Genomic DNA, 15,657 nt, shown 5'->3' on the forward strand with positions numbered 1-15,657 from the left:
TTTAGAGAAAATCACTTTTGCGGGTTGCGGCGAATTGCTGAAGGTTGCAGTTTAACTTGATTTGCTGTACAAAAATTAATATAGTATTAACTTGTTTGTATACGTATAGCTTTGGCTTCTGGTCCTTTGTTTAATCGCAATTTTAGCTTTCGTGGAAACTGTCGAAAATATATTTTCGAGTCATAACAATGTAAGAGTTACACTTTCAAATTATCAAAATAATTTTTTCAAATACGCAAGTACCATATTTGGCCAAGGTAATTATGATAATGCTGTTTATAAAATTTAGCACCGGTAACTAATTTGTTCTAAATTGTACGTTTCAGGCATCAGTATACCGGCAACACCAGCAATTAGGTTCAGTTCAGGACTATGGTTCTTAATGCTATTGGTGTTCCTTGCCGTATTTGGTGGAGCCATCACGTCAAAATATTGTAGCAAACATATATTCAATTTCAACACCATTGACGAGTTGCTGCGTGATAAGAAGATTAACATCTATGCAAACAATGATACTATGGAGGACATTTGCAATTTGGTGAGTACATAGCGTCGTAAGTTTATAAGTTAGGGTTCTAGATCGGAACATTCTTAACAGGCTTAGAACTAAGACTATTAAACACAGATGAACAGTAATGGAGATAAGGTAGCGCCACGCCGCGGATAATATTGAAACTTTTTCCACTCAAACCATAGCCTTAACATTAACATGATTGAGTCGAATTAAGTTTCGTGAGTCTCCCGCTAGGGGCGACGACAGGCGATGCCATTAGAAGAACGGGGGTTTTAGCTTATAATTTTTCCAGTCCATCTTTGTTTAATGGTCTTAGCTTAATGAATATAGGTCAGCCAACCCAATCTTTAGAAACTCAACCAAACGCTTCAAAAACCTTTCCATAGTTTTAATAATATCATAAGTTCATAAGATATGTTCCATAAGTTTGTCACTGGTTACAAACTGGAGATTGTCATGAAGTGACGTAGGTGTAACGTCATAGGTTCTCGTAAAGCGGCACCTGCTGATGCGCTGTCAAGGCTCAGTAATGCAGACTAAATAGGAACTAGATGGACTGCAAAATTAACCGAGTACTTCAATTCTCGCTTGTCGTTCTCGAACTAGCTCTAGCTGTAAATCCCTAGCATAACGAAGTATATGTAGTGTCATAATTATGGAAAATATCTTATAAACTTAGGGTGAAAACGGATTAATGTAATAAGAACATCGGATCATAGCTTTAGCCTCTGGTACCATCCTCGCATACTTTATTGAGAAACTTCGTCTGCTTATATTTTGACTCCACCCACAAATTTTGTATATAGTGACTTCTAGCTGTAGAAAATGTCATTCTTATCTATATTTTCGTGGCTAAATATTTTTTTTTTTTGAAGATGCACCAGTGCTAAAAAGGAAAGTGGACAACAATGCGATATAGTGGAATTAAGTTTTAAAGTTTAGGATATATTTAATTGATGTTTCTTTAAATCGCAGTTTCTTTAAGTATCTGGTTTTTCTTTCTATATACTAAAATTATTATTGTAGTACAATTATAAGTTACTATTATTATTATTATGCAGTATCCATTTTTAAAGCCTAAAAATATAAGAGAATAAGGCCTATAGATGACGAGCGCGAGTTTTGAAATGATAAGCCACTCCCATCAAATCATAGAAAGTAGTCGAGGTTGGGTAGTGAATTTGCTACGTTCAACGTTCTTACATAAATCCGTTTTTGCTTAAGGTTATATAAACCGTGCAGTTTGGTCAAATTTAGAAATTAACGAACTGTGATGGTGTTTAAAGAACAAATATGTCACATTCTCGTATAATGAACGAATGTATGTCTAGGACACTATGAAAATGAGGATTTTATGTCGCCGGACGGGAATTATGGGTGCTACACGTTTTCTTGATGTAATGAATGGAAAAGCGGCTGTTCTTCATGATTTTACTCTTTCAATGATTATTCTGGAAAGACTCTACCGATACGGAATTCTTAGCAAATCCACCGAAATATATTTGGGCAGAGAGTTTTTATTCTTTAAACCTGTGACGTATTATATGAACAAAAATATATCGGAAGAAGTCGAATCACTTATAAATAACAGGTGAGTAAAGGAAACCTTTGACGAATTTAAAGCAAAAGGACAGGTTAGATAACATTATACCTTAAAAGAACGGGCTTTTTCTAAATATACATGGAAAATTATTAATATGATCTCTTATTATAAAATAGTTACCGTTTAATTAGTCTTAAAAATAATCAAGGACTACTGCGCCATTCGCCATTGGTTTAGTGGGCTATTGGCGTCTGCTAAACAGAACAACTTACTCCAATGGGATTGGTTGAATTCTCACAGCCTGAGAGAGGTAAGGGTGAGGTAGGTAAGGGTAAGAGGTTCAGTTTAGCAGACACCACTAAACCAATAGCGGATGGCGAAGTAGTCCTTGATTGTTTTTAAGACTAAATAAATGCCAATTATTTTGTAAAAAGAGATAATTTATTTTTAGATATATATATTTCCTTATATAATTCGACAAAGGCCATTCTTTTAAGTTACAATGTTATATTAACTGTACTCTTCCTTTAATTGTGCGGCTTATTTGCCGTGAATAATTTTTCTCATTAGAAAAAAATTGCAATTTTGAAATTTAATTTCCTGTGTATATTTATTTTGAAATACTTTTCACTTCAGACTTTCTAGGTTCTTCGAAAACAAGCAAGAGATACCTTGGCACCGTCATTTAGAAAAGGAAACTGGTTTTCAGACCGAACCACCGAAACCCGTCTACACAGACAGCCCAATTAAGTTTGGTCATCTAGCGACTCTATTTTGTGCATGTTTTTCCGTTTGTGGCATTTCCTTAATTTATGCGATTTTGAAGAATAAGTTAAGCACAATGCAGTCATAGTAAATTAACCGAGATTGAAGTTTTACTGGAACCGATACCGATATTTTAAACTCAGCGAGCTAACTGATTATTTAACCCAATTTCGACCGATTACCAACCGATATAGATCGATTACCAACCGATATAGATCGATTACCAACCGATATAGATCGATTCCCAACCAATATATATAGATCGATTCCCAACCGATATAGATCGATTCCCAACCGATATAGATCGATTCCCAACCGATATAGATCGATTCCCAACCGATATAGATCGATTCCCAACCGATATAGATCGATTCCCAACCGATATAGATCGATTAACAACCGATTTAGATCGATTAACAACCGATATAGATCGATTAACAACCGATATAAATCGATTAACAACCGATATAGATCGATTAACAACCGATATAGATCGATTACCAACCGATATAGATCGATTCCCAACCAATATATATAGATCGATTCCCAACCAATATATATAGATCGATTCCCAACCGATATAGATCGATTCCCAACCGATATAGATCGATTCCCAACCGATATAGATCGATTCCCAACCGATATAGATCGATTCCCAACCGATATAGATCGATTCCCAACCGATATAGATCGATTAACAACCGATTTAGATCGATTAACAACCGATTTAGATCGATTAACAACCGATATAGATCGATTAACAACCGATATAGATCGATTAACAACCGATATAGATCGATTACCAACCGATATAGATCGATTCCCAACCGATATAGATCGATTCCCAACCGATATAGATCGATTCCCAACCGATATAGATCGATTCCCAACCGATATAGATCGATTCCCAACCGATATAGACCGATAAAAAACCGATATAGACCGATTATCAACCGATATAGACCGATTAACAATCGATATAGACAGATTGTTAACCGATACATCGGTTAAATCACCTCGAACCAATAAATCAGTAAAAATCGGTAAAATAACATCGAGTCGATATATCGGTTTAAGTGCCGATGTATGTAACTATGTATTGTATTTGTTGAGATGCCTAAGCAACACAGGATACAAATAAATGTGCGCATCTGCAGCTATAACCAGATCGTCGTGCGAATAGTCTATTTCTTTGATTATAAAATCTTCAACTATGGATTTTAGATTATCTCTGATGAAATTCAGGTCTTGTGGATTTGCCAACTGATCTTGTAGACTACTGTACAAAGCAGTTTTTGCTGATATATTCTGCAGGTTGTACAACGGCGGCTTTTCCTAAAAAAATCAGAGATGGAAAATGCTTAGAATGCGAAAACCCAAAGTTCATAAGATATGTTCCATAAGTTTGTCAAGTGACGTAGGTCATAGATTCTGGGTAAAGCGACGCCTGGTGAGGTGCTGCCAACGGCTTAGTGCAGACTAAATAGGAAGAGCGTCTACAAAAGCGACTGTAGTCAAATTTCGCTTGTTCTCGAACTAGCTCTCAGTATTATGAAGTATAGGTAGTGTCTTACTTATGGAACATATCTTCTAAACCTATGAAAAAACTAATGGTCTCCCATGATCAAATAAATATTTGCCTGGTTATATTTTCGAAGATTCCCTTCAATGCCGTAGTCGTACATTTGAAAAAGGTCAGCGTTTCTAATCTGAAATAACGAAATGATGTTAGCCTATATTCGAGAAAAATCTTCACAATTGTGTATGTTATCGGGAGTTTGTCGTCTAGTGTGTTTGTGGCAACATTTTAGTAAGCACCATTAAATTGCTCTACCAGAGCCAATAAATCTGTAATTTACACTCGGATTTCAGTGGGCGAATTTCTTTGCGGAATGCCATGCCGGGTAATAAACGTTTTCCCTGCATATTTTCCCCATCCATAATACTTTGATAATACTATTAAAGAGCTTGCTGAAGTTAACGGTAATAGCAAATGTGGATGAGAGGGAAAGTATGACAATGGCCATAGAGCCTGTGTTAAAAAACGCGGACATCAAAGTTTCGCCAATAACTATTTAGTTTTCTAGTGACTGATGGACTTGCAAACTCGCGACTGAAGGTAGTTCAGACATTTATGCTCCTTAGTTTAACCATAACCCACTCGATCACGGGCATCACGACGCAAGCTGCTCGCGCTATAGCTAAATTACCGAGATTACACAATAGCAGACGACGGTAACCGCGTAACCGCGAATTAACACAAAACCTATTTTAAGGGAGTGAACAGTCCCAGTATAGCTACGCCAATAAAACGGTCAACTACGGCGAAACTCTGATGACTCGCGACTTTTGGCCATTTTCATACTTTTCCTCTCATCCACTTTTGGTAATAGTATAGATCAATGAGGTTAGCCGTGGCATAGGGTCTTGCCACCACCTCTGTAGGCATTGTAAAGGGACCCACCCGTAAATAAGCACAGGCTTAGTGTGAACATCCCTTCGTAGATAAAGCTTGGATTATAAGTATTATTAATTATAAAAACTGATGTGGTTTTCTATTACCTGGAAAAAGTGTATTGGTGCGTAGTATGATGTTCCTGCAATGTAATGATTATGGAGTACCGGTAATCTTGTCTAAAATATAAGATAAACAATCATAATATAACACTACATTCGGCATAGATGGAGCAAGTATAAGTAAAAGCGAGTTCTAGCACTCTGATCTTTTCCACATTTTCAGGGTCATATGTAAGGTTATTTTGCGTTTGAAATCAATATCTGGGGTTTGATAGATACAGGTCAAAGACAAAACCGAGGTTTGAATTGAAATAATCACTGGGCGAATAGTTTTTCAAGATATCATACAAAGTTACAAAACAAAGGATAGAAATTAAGATCAGTTTTTCAATCCTAGGTGGTGAAATTGCCATCGTAATGACACTTAGATAAAAACTGTAAAGGTGGTACTTAAGATACTTTTGAGCTGTGATATATTATTTAAATGCTAGAGGGCCGTGTGAAACATGTTATTTACTTTATTTAAATGTGTTGTATCAGTTCCTTGAATTATTTGTTCAATTAATCTGCAAAAACCGCTAATAGATTCAACCCCGCAAATTATTCTATTAAAGAGAGATGGTCCTTGAGACGTTGCTGGCAGGTAGGCTTCAGCATCAGTCGCCGATAGTAATGCCTGTAATAAAAGGATGGCGTATAAATGAACTTAAACCGTTTCATTTTGTGAGGCGAAAGCGCAAGTATTCATTGAAATTAAATAAGAGTTGTTAAAGGGAATGCGAATTTTCAATTTCATATCATATTTTACCACGAAAGTGCTATTATGCTACACTTTCAAGTCTCTACTTTCAAAATATCAAGTTTTTAATAGAATTGAACCAAAGTTTCTATTTTGAAAATCCATTGAAAAATCACGAAAACTCGGTTTCGATATATCAAAAATTTTGTCTTGTCGAGCTTGTTCACCCGTTTGATGACATCACTATGACGTGAGGGAAAAAAGCGCGGGAATCCTATAGGCGTCTCGAGCTTCTCGCCAGTCTAAACTCTGGGTCTGATAGCGGAGAGAGTGGCACCATTTCGCGTGAATAATATATCTGTGGCGCCAGCCTACGGGAAACGTTTTAGCCTTTCATAAAAAGTGGATTTCATATGAAGAATTTTCAAATGCATATTGCGGCCAAATAAGCAGAAATCGGAGAATTAAAAGCTTGATATTTTTGAATTTACAGAAATTAATTCTATCTTTTGTTATATAAATCAGAGGTTTTTCAAACGAAGCTTCTCATTCCCTTTAAGAAATTTGTATTGTAAAACATAAGTGACATACGGGTAAACTCAGATTTCAGTGGATGCGAATGAAACTGCGCCTAAACTAATGATGAAACAGCAAGAAAAAATATTTGAGCTTACTGTTAATACATTTGATATATTAGATAGATACATAGCAGGTGACGTAGAGTATGTCAATTTTGCTACTGGTGCTAGAGCAACGAAGAGATTTACCTGAAAAATGGTATTTGCTATTTGTCGAAAAAAGTTCAAAAACCAGCTTTTATAAAAAACAATGTTTAAATAAGACGTTTTCGTGTTAAAACCATACCATCGCCTTCAATAGATTATTTTTCAAAAATTTTAATTCCTTATAGGAAAAATAGCATTTTAAAGGAGAAGAAAGGTGTTTCTATGGGGAAATATAGGACTAAAAATGCTCATATATAATACTAATTTGGCTTTATCTATGTAGAAAAATCTCAAAAGAAAATAAATTGGATTTTACTTTGAAAAGAGGAACTTAATTAAAACATTATATAAATCAAAAAACCATCCTTATACATTTGAGGCAGTATCAAGTCTTATCTAAGAGAGCTACCGCTCTCCTAGAATATGAAAATCCTGAGCGAGCAATTTCGGTATTTAGTCAAATGTGATCTCAATACAAGAAAAAACTTGACCAAGTCAAATAGGATAGGACAGTTTCAAAAATGGCGGATTTGATAGGAATTATAGGACCGCTGGGCTCTTGAATCATGTAGATACTACGAAATGTCTTTAGTTTCCCATTTGAGTATCGTTAAAATCCACTTTTAATTTTTTTATGCACATTTTTAGATATAAATAATTTTGAAATGAAAAATAATTCTCACCTTGTCGTTATATTCTGTTTTCTTCGACAGAAGAGAAAACATAGCGGTGGTACCCATTGAGTGTGCGATATAATTCAACTGTCTCGCACCAGTCTCATTTAAAATGAAGTCTATAAGAGCTGGCAAATCTTGTAAAGCTATTTCATCCCAGCTGTAAAAATTTGATCCTTACGTTACAATTATCAAATTAGTAAAGCCAGTTTCAAATATTGTTTTCCATTTGATGCCAAGGACCAAATAGGCACTTGTCTAAGAGTCCCACGAAAAAGGTTGAATGTACATTGACCCCATTATTTATATTATTTTATTCATTTCAATATGGGGTGCAATGTACTGCATTTGCACGGTGGCCTGTAATGCTGTTAACTTGTGTTAAGACGGTACTGGGATGATCTCAAGTAACGATGACGTCAAGGGGAGGTATTACACTGGATGTTTCTGTGTGTCTGTTACCGCGTTCGCAGTTTGCAAATCGGAGAAAACGTGTTCGTAGTTCACAGAAAGATATATTGGCTTCTACTCATTTATCATCGTTAGGATTATAATGTACGAGGCGATCGGCTAGGGTTACGAGAAACCACTAGCCTCCCAATGGCAGGGCTTCCGCCAAAGGTTTGGGTATTTCTTAACCCTTAATGGACCTACTTATATGCCCTAAATTTCCAAAATTGTTTAAGAGCCATACGCTACAATTCAAACATCAACAATAGCTATGTTTAAAATTATGTTAGAAATAATGTTTCTTAAAACGACTTAACTAGAATTAAGGTAAATTACTGACGATTAAAATAATTGATATGAATTATATTTAATTATTTATGAAAAACCTCTTAATTGGGTAGATAGCCATAGTCTAGACTTGGAGAGGTATATTTTGGTTTCCCAACTTGTTTTTTCGCTTTGCCTATAAAGTCCGAGATTCAATGACGTACAATCAAAATCTCGAACGGACCGAGGACAAAACACGGATCAGTAAAATGGAAAACGATACAATAAATTGAGCATAACTTGAAAACAAATTAAGTACAATCGTTAAAATCTTACCTAAATTCGAAAAACTCAACATCGTCCGTCGTTAACGTAACGTGTTTCTGCGAATATATATTTCCCCTGAAATTTGCAAGCCATACATCGTAACCCTCGTCAGCCAAAACATTAGCTATTAGAATATTAAAGACTGTTCATTGCTTGCTAAATCGAATTTAATTTTGTTTAACTTACCCAAATTTTGATAGGAATAATAGTTGATAACGAAGCACCAAGCGGCCCTCAGTAAACCATGACCCATTAATACTGGCAATTGTTTCCGTTTTATCAAATTGTTTTTACCGAATGGGATGCGGAACAATCCCAAAATATATCCGTCTGCAGTTTGAACTTCGTACTTTGACACAGGGTATCCGAGATTTTCAATTAACTCAGGCTTAATTAGAGGATGAAATAATTGTAGTAGGCAAACATTTTTAAAAGATAAACGAATGAACACATTTAGCTAGTCTTAAAAAACAAGGACTACTGCGCCATCCACCATTGGTTTAGTGGCGTCTGCTAAATCGAACCACTTATCCTTACGGGATTGGTTGAATTCTCACAGACAGAGAGAGGTAAGGGGTAAGAGAGGTTCGATTAAGCAGACGTCACACTAAACCAGTGGCGGATGGCGTGGTAGTCCTTGATTGTTTTTAAGACTAATTAAATGCTAATTATTTTGTAATGAGAGATAATTTTTTTCTTCTTAATATTTTTTCCTTTTAAATTTCGAAAAGCCTTTTTCCTTTAAAATAAAGATTACAAACTTACTAAACTTCGATTGTAATCAGGATCGAAGAAGTTAGTTTTCAGCGATATTTTTGACATTGACGCGTCATTCACCAAAACTTTCAATAAACTGTCCGGAAAATGAACCAAGTCGAAGAGAAGTTCACCGACTTTCAGAATAACATTTTCACTTACAGTCATTTTGATCAAACTATGAATAATACATATTATTAAAAGCATATTTGTGTCTTCCATGCATAGAATTTCGAAAATAAATTTCTAGGCGGAAGTGAGACTTTTCGCACGATAAATAACAGCGACAATCTGAAAATGGAGCGCTTGCAAACATCTGCAGTTTTTAACGCAAATGTGCGTGAAATCCGGAAACAAGCAACCAATCTTGGTTCATTAGGTGAACGCACGTGGATATTTTGCAAGTCAATGGTACTAAACGTTTTTACGTTATGCGGGAACGAAAACAGTTCCATGCTTTATTTTTACCTCTCCGAGTGACGTATGTCACGGAGAGGTTCTGTAACGATCGTGTGTGTCTGTCTGTGTGTGTGTCTGTGTGTGTGTCTGTGTGTGTGTCTGTGTGTCTGTGTGTGTGTCTGTTGTTACACCCACGTGACCGCGTTCGCAGTTTCCAAATCGGAGCAAACTTTTCGCCATTTCCGAACTGCTTTCACAGTCACGGAAATGGCTACTCTATGGCGAGTTCTCACACCACCATCTTCTGGTCTTTGTCCATCCCACACGGACACCAGTCTGTACTTACAGGCTTCTAATCACCACCATCTTATGGCCTTCGTCCATCCCACATGGACACCAGTCTGTACACACTGGCTTCTAACACCACCATCTTCTGGTCATTGTCCATCCCACATGGACACCAGTCTGTACACACTGGCTTCTAACACCACCATCTTCTGGTCTTCGTTTTTGTCCATCGCACATGGACACCAGTCTGTACTTACTGGCTTCTAACACCACCATCTTCTGGTCATTGTCCATCCCACATGGACACCAGTCTGTACACACTGGCTTCTAACACCACCATCTTCTGGTCTTTGTTTTTGTCCATACCACATGGACACCAGTCTGTACACCTGGCTTCTACACCACCATCTTCTGCTCTTTGTTTTTGTCCATCCCGCACACCTGGCTTCTACTCCATCGTCATCGTTTGGTTTAAGACATTCGCGGCGATCAGCTAGGGTTACGAGAAACGTCTAGCCTCCCTAGGGTGGGTTGTCCACGATAGGTTTTCGCAATTGCGGTTGTTCTTGCTTTTAACTGTAGTTCGACACCCTTATATACTACCTATTTGAATAAGGCGAAGCAACCGGCGTATGCTTCATTTCAAACGCCAATATTAGTCAAGTCTCTCAAGAATGTTTAACTGTTCTTTTTTAAAACGATGTAACGTTCAATAAGGCGAATAACTAGCGAAGAAAATATTAAATATTAATTATATTCATTTTAATATTTAAGATAATCTTGTTTCTCAATTCAAAATTAATACGGAAAGAGTTAAAAAGCAGTCTATGCTTTTGTCTGTGTGTGTCCGTCCGTTGTTACAGTAGTGCGCTGCGTTAGAAGTTCGTTTTGTTTTGATGTGTAAAGGAATCCTACAGAACCATAATATTCCCTTTATCCTTAATATAAAGTGAATATGTGGAAATACTTTTCGTAATTATGATGCATTTAGTACTTTTGTAGCTTTAAAGCTCTATTTCATTTTGATATTCCAAAATAGTTTTTTAATATTATTATTTAAAATGGATGTTTATATATTACCTAAGCTATACTACATCTGTTTATAGCATAATCCTTTCTAAAGTGAATTCAAGTACAATGCTACTATGTTGGTCATATGAACTTTGATTTGTCAATAGGCCTAGTGAACCAAAAAGTAAACGCTTGGGTTTGGATTTCGTTTCTGTAATGCAGAGACGTTAACGGTTCAGTGTGAGCCGAAAGTTAAGTACACTTTAGGCTTAGATATTATAATCATGGTGGAAATCTGGGCCGCGTTCAGCAGAGCCCAGCGCTGTTAACAGTGTCCTACTTAACGGGGTTTTGTTTTTGAATTTTGACGTCACGGTTCTTAGCGCTGAGCTAGCGCGGTCCTCAAAGAAAATAGTCGGCTTTTTGGATAACGTGACGTAAAACGTATAGTTCTCAGCTTGGCGAAAAAACCATGGATGAATTAATACAAATAGCTCTTTGGGACTATAGCTATTTAATTGGCGTGAAACCAGTTGATCACGCGAGAATTTTGAGAGATATGCTAGTTTCTAATTTTAATTATAAAAGTTGTTATCTATCTCTATAAATATGTTATCATACAATTTTTGTTAAGCCTTGGTACCTTGCACGCTTTATTGCGCTAGCGTCATTTATAAAACGCCGATGACCGGAGAGAAGCTATGACGACAGAGCTCACCGGTAAACATTTCCAATTTTTGGTGAACGCAGCCCAGACCAGTGAAAGGTCTGATCGTAATCGGATAATAGCTTCGTGTTTTCATGCTTTTTATGGTACGCATTTACTTTTAGTGTGTGTAGCCACAAATAAGCTTTGGTGTTATGTAACGTTAACAGTCATGTTGACAAACTAAGAAAATCGTTGAGGTGAAACGAGAGGATAGTATTTATATGGCAACCCTGTTGTGAATATGGCTTTGAACATAGAGGGCATACAGTTGAGGAGTAGAAAATTGGGCCTTTACAAACACGTAAAGGTAGTATCCCTCCAAAGTTTTATCTCTTCATTTCCCGTTTCTCCCCCATCGGATGATTTTAATGTGTACAAGTATATCATTATTGGATGTAAAATGTCGTCTGATTTATAGTATATTTGCTATGCTTTGTATACTGCTTTAATATTTCATACATTTTAACTTAAGAAACATTTCCATATCTGGGTAAATAAGTTTGTAAGTAGTCGTCTTGACTCGGAGAGGTAATATTTTGGTTTTCCCAACTTGTTTTATTACTCAGAGTTGCATGACTCGATCTCAATATATATTAATAAATAAAATTATTTTATATTCTAAGTCAATTATTTACATATTTTTCGTAAAATAGTGTTAACAAGTTGGGAAACGAAAAACAGAACCTCTCCGAGTCGAGACGAGGGCTAGAGTGTCTACCCACTTAAGAGTTTTTTCTTAAATAATTCTAATCTAAGCTAATCTATCTAATCTAAGCTTTTGCCTATGAAGGGATTTCCACACTAAGCCTTTGGCTTGTTTACAGGTGGGTCCCGTTTACAATGCATAGAGGGGTGGTGGCTAGCCCCTATGCCACAGCTAACCGACAGCGCCCTATACTAACTATTGCCGTTAACCTCAGGAAGTTTTGATGGAAAGGAGAAACCGGGTTAGGCCGCGGAGGAGAACTCCTTTGACAAGCGGGGAGAGAACTTGCAAACTCTACGCAGAAGGATTTCATCCCAGATTTTCACCCGGTGCCACAGTCCGGTACCTTTGGTGGAAGTCCTGCCATTGGGAGGCTAGACGTTTCTCGTAACCCTAACCATAACGATGATAGTGTAGTAGAAGTTAATATTGCTTTCTGTGAACTGTGAACGCCGTTCGGATATTTTGAACTCGTCCGATGCGAACTGGGAGCGCGGTGACAGACACGCAGAAACGTCCAGTATAATACCTCTCCATGACGTCATCGTCACACGGAGAGGTAATAAAAGCACAAATTTATCATCTACCATTTACATGATTCAATTATGTCTTTAGAGGACTAGCCTGTTCCCCTGCAGTCTATAATCCGTCTCATCCCAAATCTGAGATTAAATTATACGATACACTTTCGTCGTGAAAGGCTTCCTTTTAGTGTACTCTTAGTATGACCAGAACTTCCAGAAGTAGGATAAAGACTAGAAGTAAAGAGCTCTAGCATTGGTAATAGATCCTGGCACTAGTAAACAAATTTGAGGATTTTATGCCGCTTCCATCGCGCCTACACCAGAGACCTGCACGGGCCGAGTTTTCCAGGCCCGGCCCGGTTTTAGAATTTTGAATAAGCCCGAAACCCGGCCCGAGTCCGAGTACATAGTTGGTTTTTCGGCCCGGTCCGGCCCGGCCCGTTACATGCATTAACCAAGCCCGGTCCGGCCCGGCCCGACACATTGCATGAATTGAACAGGCCCGGCCCGGCCCGGCCCGTTACACGTAGTTCAGTTGTAATTTTCATATTTTTTTTCCATAAAATCAATGATTTGAATTCATATTTGCTTTAGCGTCGTGTATTTTTCATTTCTTTTGATAATTGTTCGTTACATTTGTCCTTAGAAGCGTATACTCATTTAAATTATCTTTCATTTCAACTTTGGATTAAATGATAATCAAGTTCGGCCCGGGCCGAATTTTGAAAAATGAACAAAAGCCCGGCCCGGCCCGGACCGTTAATTTCCAAAATTTTAAAAGCCCGACCCGGCCCGGCCCGTTAATTTCCAAAATTTTAAAAGCCCGACCCGGCCCGGCCCGATACAATTTTCAAAAGTGGAAAGCCCGGCTCGGCCCGACCCGATCGGGCCGGGCCTCGGGCCGGACCGGGCTTGAGCCCGGCCCGTGCAGGACTCTGATCACCTCTCACGTGTCATACCAGAAGTAAGGTAAGGGACTAGAAGTATCGAGGTAATGAAATTCTTCACTTGGCGAAAGTGAATATTCTTGATAACACACCAACGGTTGGCCCTCTGGTAGCGGTTTCTGAATTTTCCCTCCAAAACGTGAGACGCTCGCGGCGGTAGACGGCCGAACTAGATTCACGCACCCGCGTCCGTGTTCCGCGGCTTTAGGTTCAGGGGAAGGGGGTAGGAAATTTTTTTGGAACTTGACCAATTTTTTCTCTCTAGTGTAGGCCAGAGTCCTGCACGGGCCGGGCTCAAGCCCGGTCCGGCCCGAGGCCCGGCCCGATCGGGTCGGGCCGAGCCGGGCTTTCCACTTTTGAAAATTGTATCGGGCCGGGCCGGGTCGGGCTTTTAAAATTTTGGAAATTAACGGGCCGGGCCGGGTCGGGCTTTTAAAATTTTGGAAATTAACGGTCCGGGCCGGGCCGGGCTTTTGTTCATTTTTCAAAATTCGGCCCGGGCCGAACTTGATTATCATTTAATCCAAAGTTGAAATGAAAGATAATTTAAATGAGTATACGCTTCTAAGGACAAATGTAACGAACAATTATCAAAAGAAATGAAAAATACACGACGCTAAAGCAAATATGAATTCAAATCATTGATTTTATGGAAAAAAAATATGAAAATTACAACTGAACTACGTGTAACGGGCCGGGCCGGGCCGGGCCTGTTCAATTCATGCAATGTGTCGGGCCGGGCCGGACCGGGCTTGGTTAATGCATGTAACGGGCCGGGCCGGACCGGGCCGAAAAACCAACTATGTACTCGGACTCGGGCCGGGTTTCGGGCTTATTCAAAATTCTAAAACCGGGCCGGGCTTGGGTCGGGCCTGGAAAACTCGGCCCGTGCAGGTCTCTGGAGGTGCTAAAAAACCTCTCGACGATTGACGGCGAGGTATTCGTTCAGTAAAAGTCTCGCTCAAAATCTTCAAGAAAGAGGGATGGAGCCGTAATCTCCATAACAATAACATAGCCTCTGAATCCCCATCTACGAAAATGTCAATGAAGTCCCCCAGAATACTCAGCTTTTCTCTAAGGTCGCACGGTACGGAAACGTCTAGGATGGCCCATGTGTGTTAAAATAGAAGCTAGTTCTCATACAAAGACAATGGTGCTACGCGGCAGCACTCAACAATCGCCTACCCAAGAGCATTGCCGGCGAGAGGGTGTGGGGAAATCCTAAGTTTTGCCGGGCCCCAGGCTATAGCAAGGCTCCCACCAAAATCTCAAAAATAAATAGGGGAAAAAGGGACCTTTCACGATAAAAATAGGGTAAAACGGGGACCTAGATTTTAAAAGTAGGAACCAAAAAGGCACCACTGGTAAAACTAAATGATATCTTTATTATGTGAAAATAGCACACTTCTTCTGGTCCAAAACAGTAAATTGCTTGGACTATAACCAGGGATAAGACTGTAAAGTAACACAAAAATCCAAGAATAAACAGGAGTCAAGTACCGCGTCAACAGTTATTTTTGTTATCTCTCCTTGCCTGACTACTAAATAAATACTTTTTCTGAGATTTATGAAAATAGGGTGATTTAAGGACCGAATACCAATTTTGGGGTAGATTAAAGACCTTGCAGGAAAATAGGGACTTTTAGGGACTTGCTGGGAGCCCTGCTGTAGGGCTGTCAAGATGGGGCTCTCGATTTTGCCATTTTCCCCGGAGCTCTCAAAATCTCTCTATGGCTCAGGACGTAAAGGAAGGGGGGCAAGAGACGTTCCATCAAACACCTAATGATGGACACTTA

General features: G+C 38.6%; 1 protein-coding gene and 1 long non-coding RNA gene across 2 annotated transcripts in view; both read right to left on the minus strand.

Annotated features, from left to right (window-relative positions):
• The window catches only part of LOC149647162 (uncharacterized), a 319,264-nt gene that overhangs the window by 274,309 nt on the left and 29,298 nt on the right, over positions 1 to 15,657 (minus strand). The window lies entirely within an intron of this gene.
• On the minus strand, positions 3,915 to 9,445 carry LOC149647184 (lipase member J-like). Its single transcript, XM_089850285.1, has 9 exons — positions 9,287 to 9,445; positions 8,708 to 8,909; positions 8,531 to 8,645; positions 7,487 to 7,637; positions 6,753 to 6,845; positions 5,857 to 6,015; positions 5,385 to 5,456; positions 4,463 to 4,531; positions 3,915 to 4,157 (listed from the first exon to the last, which is right to left on the minus strand). The coding sequence occupies exons 1-9, from the start codon at positions 9,443 to 9,445 to the stop codon at positions 3,915 to 3,917; spliced, it is 1,263 nt and encodes a 420-aa protein (XP_089706411.1).

Source organism: Phalangium opilio, unplaced genomic scaffold (genome assembly GCF_054372755.1).
Source record: "Phalangium opilio isolate 3A_F unplaced genomic scaffold, DU_Popi_V2 ptg000089l_1, whole genome shotgun sequence".
In the NCBI taxonomy this organism is placed as follows: domain Eukaryota; kingdom Metazoa; phylum Arthropoda; class Arachnida; order Opiliones; family Phalangiidae; genus Phalangium; species Phalangium opilio.

Excerpts from the sequence above, each read along its gene's own strand:
- LOC149647184 (XM_089850285.1), bottom strand. The coding sequence starts at position 9,445 with ATGACTGTAAGTGAAAATGTTATTCTGAAAGTCGGTGAACTTCTCTTC. Across the intron at positions 5,457-5,856 it reads ATACAACACATTTAAATAAA|ACAAGATTACCGGTACTCCA; the intron begins GTAAATAACATG and ends CTTATATTTTAG. Across the intron at positions 4,532-5,384 it reads CACCAATACACTTTTTCCAG|ATTAGAAACGCTGACCTTTT; the intron begins GTAATAGAAAAC and ends TCGTTATTTCAG.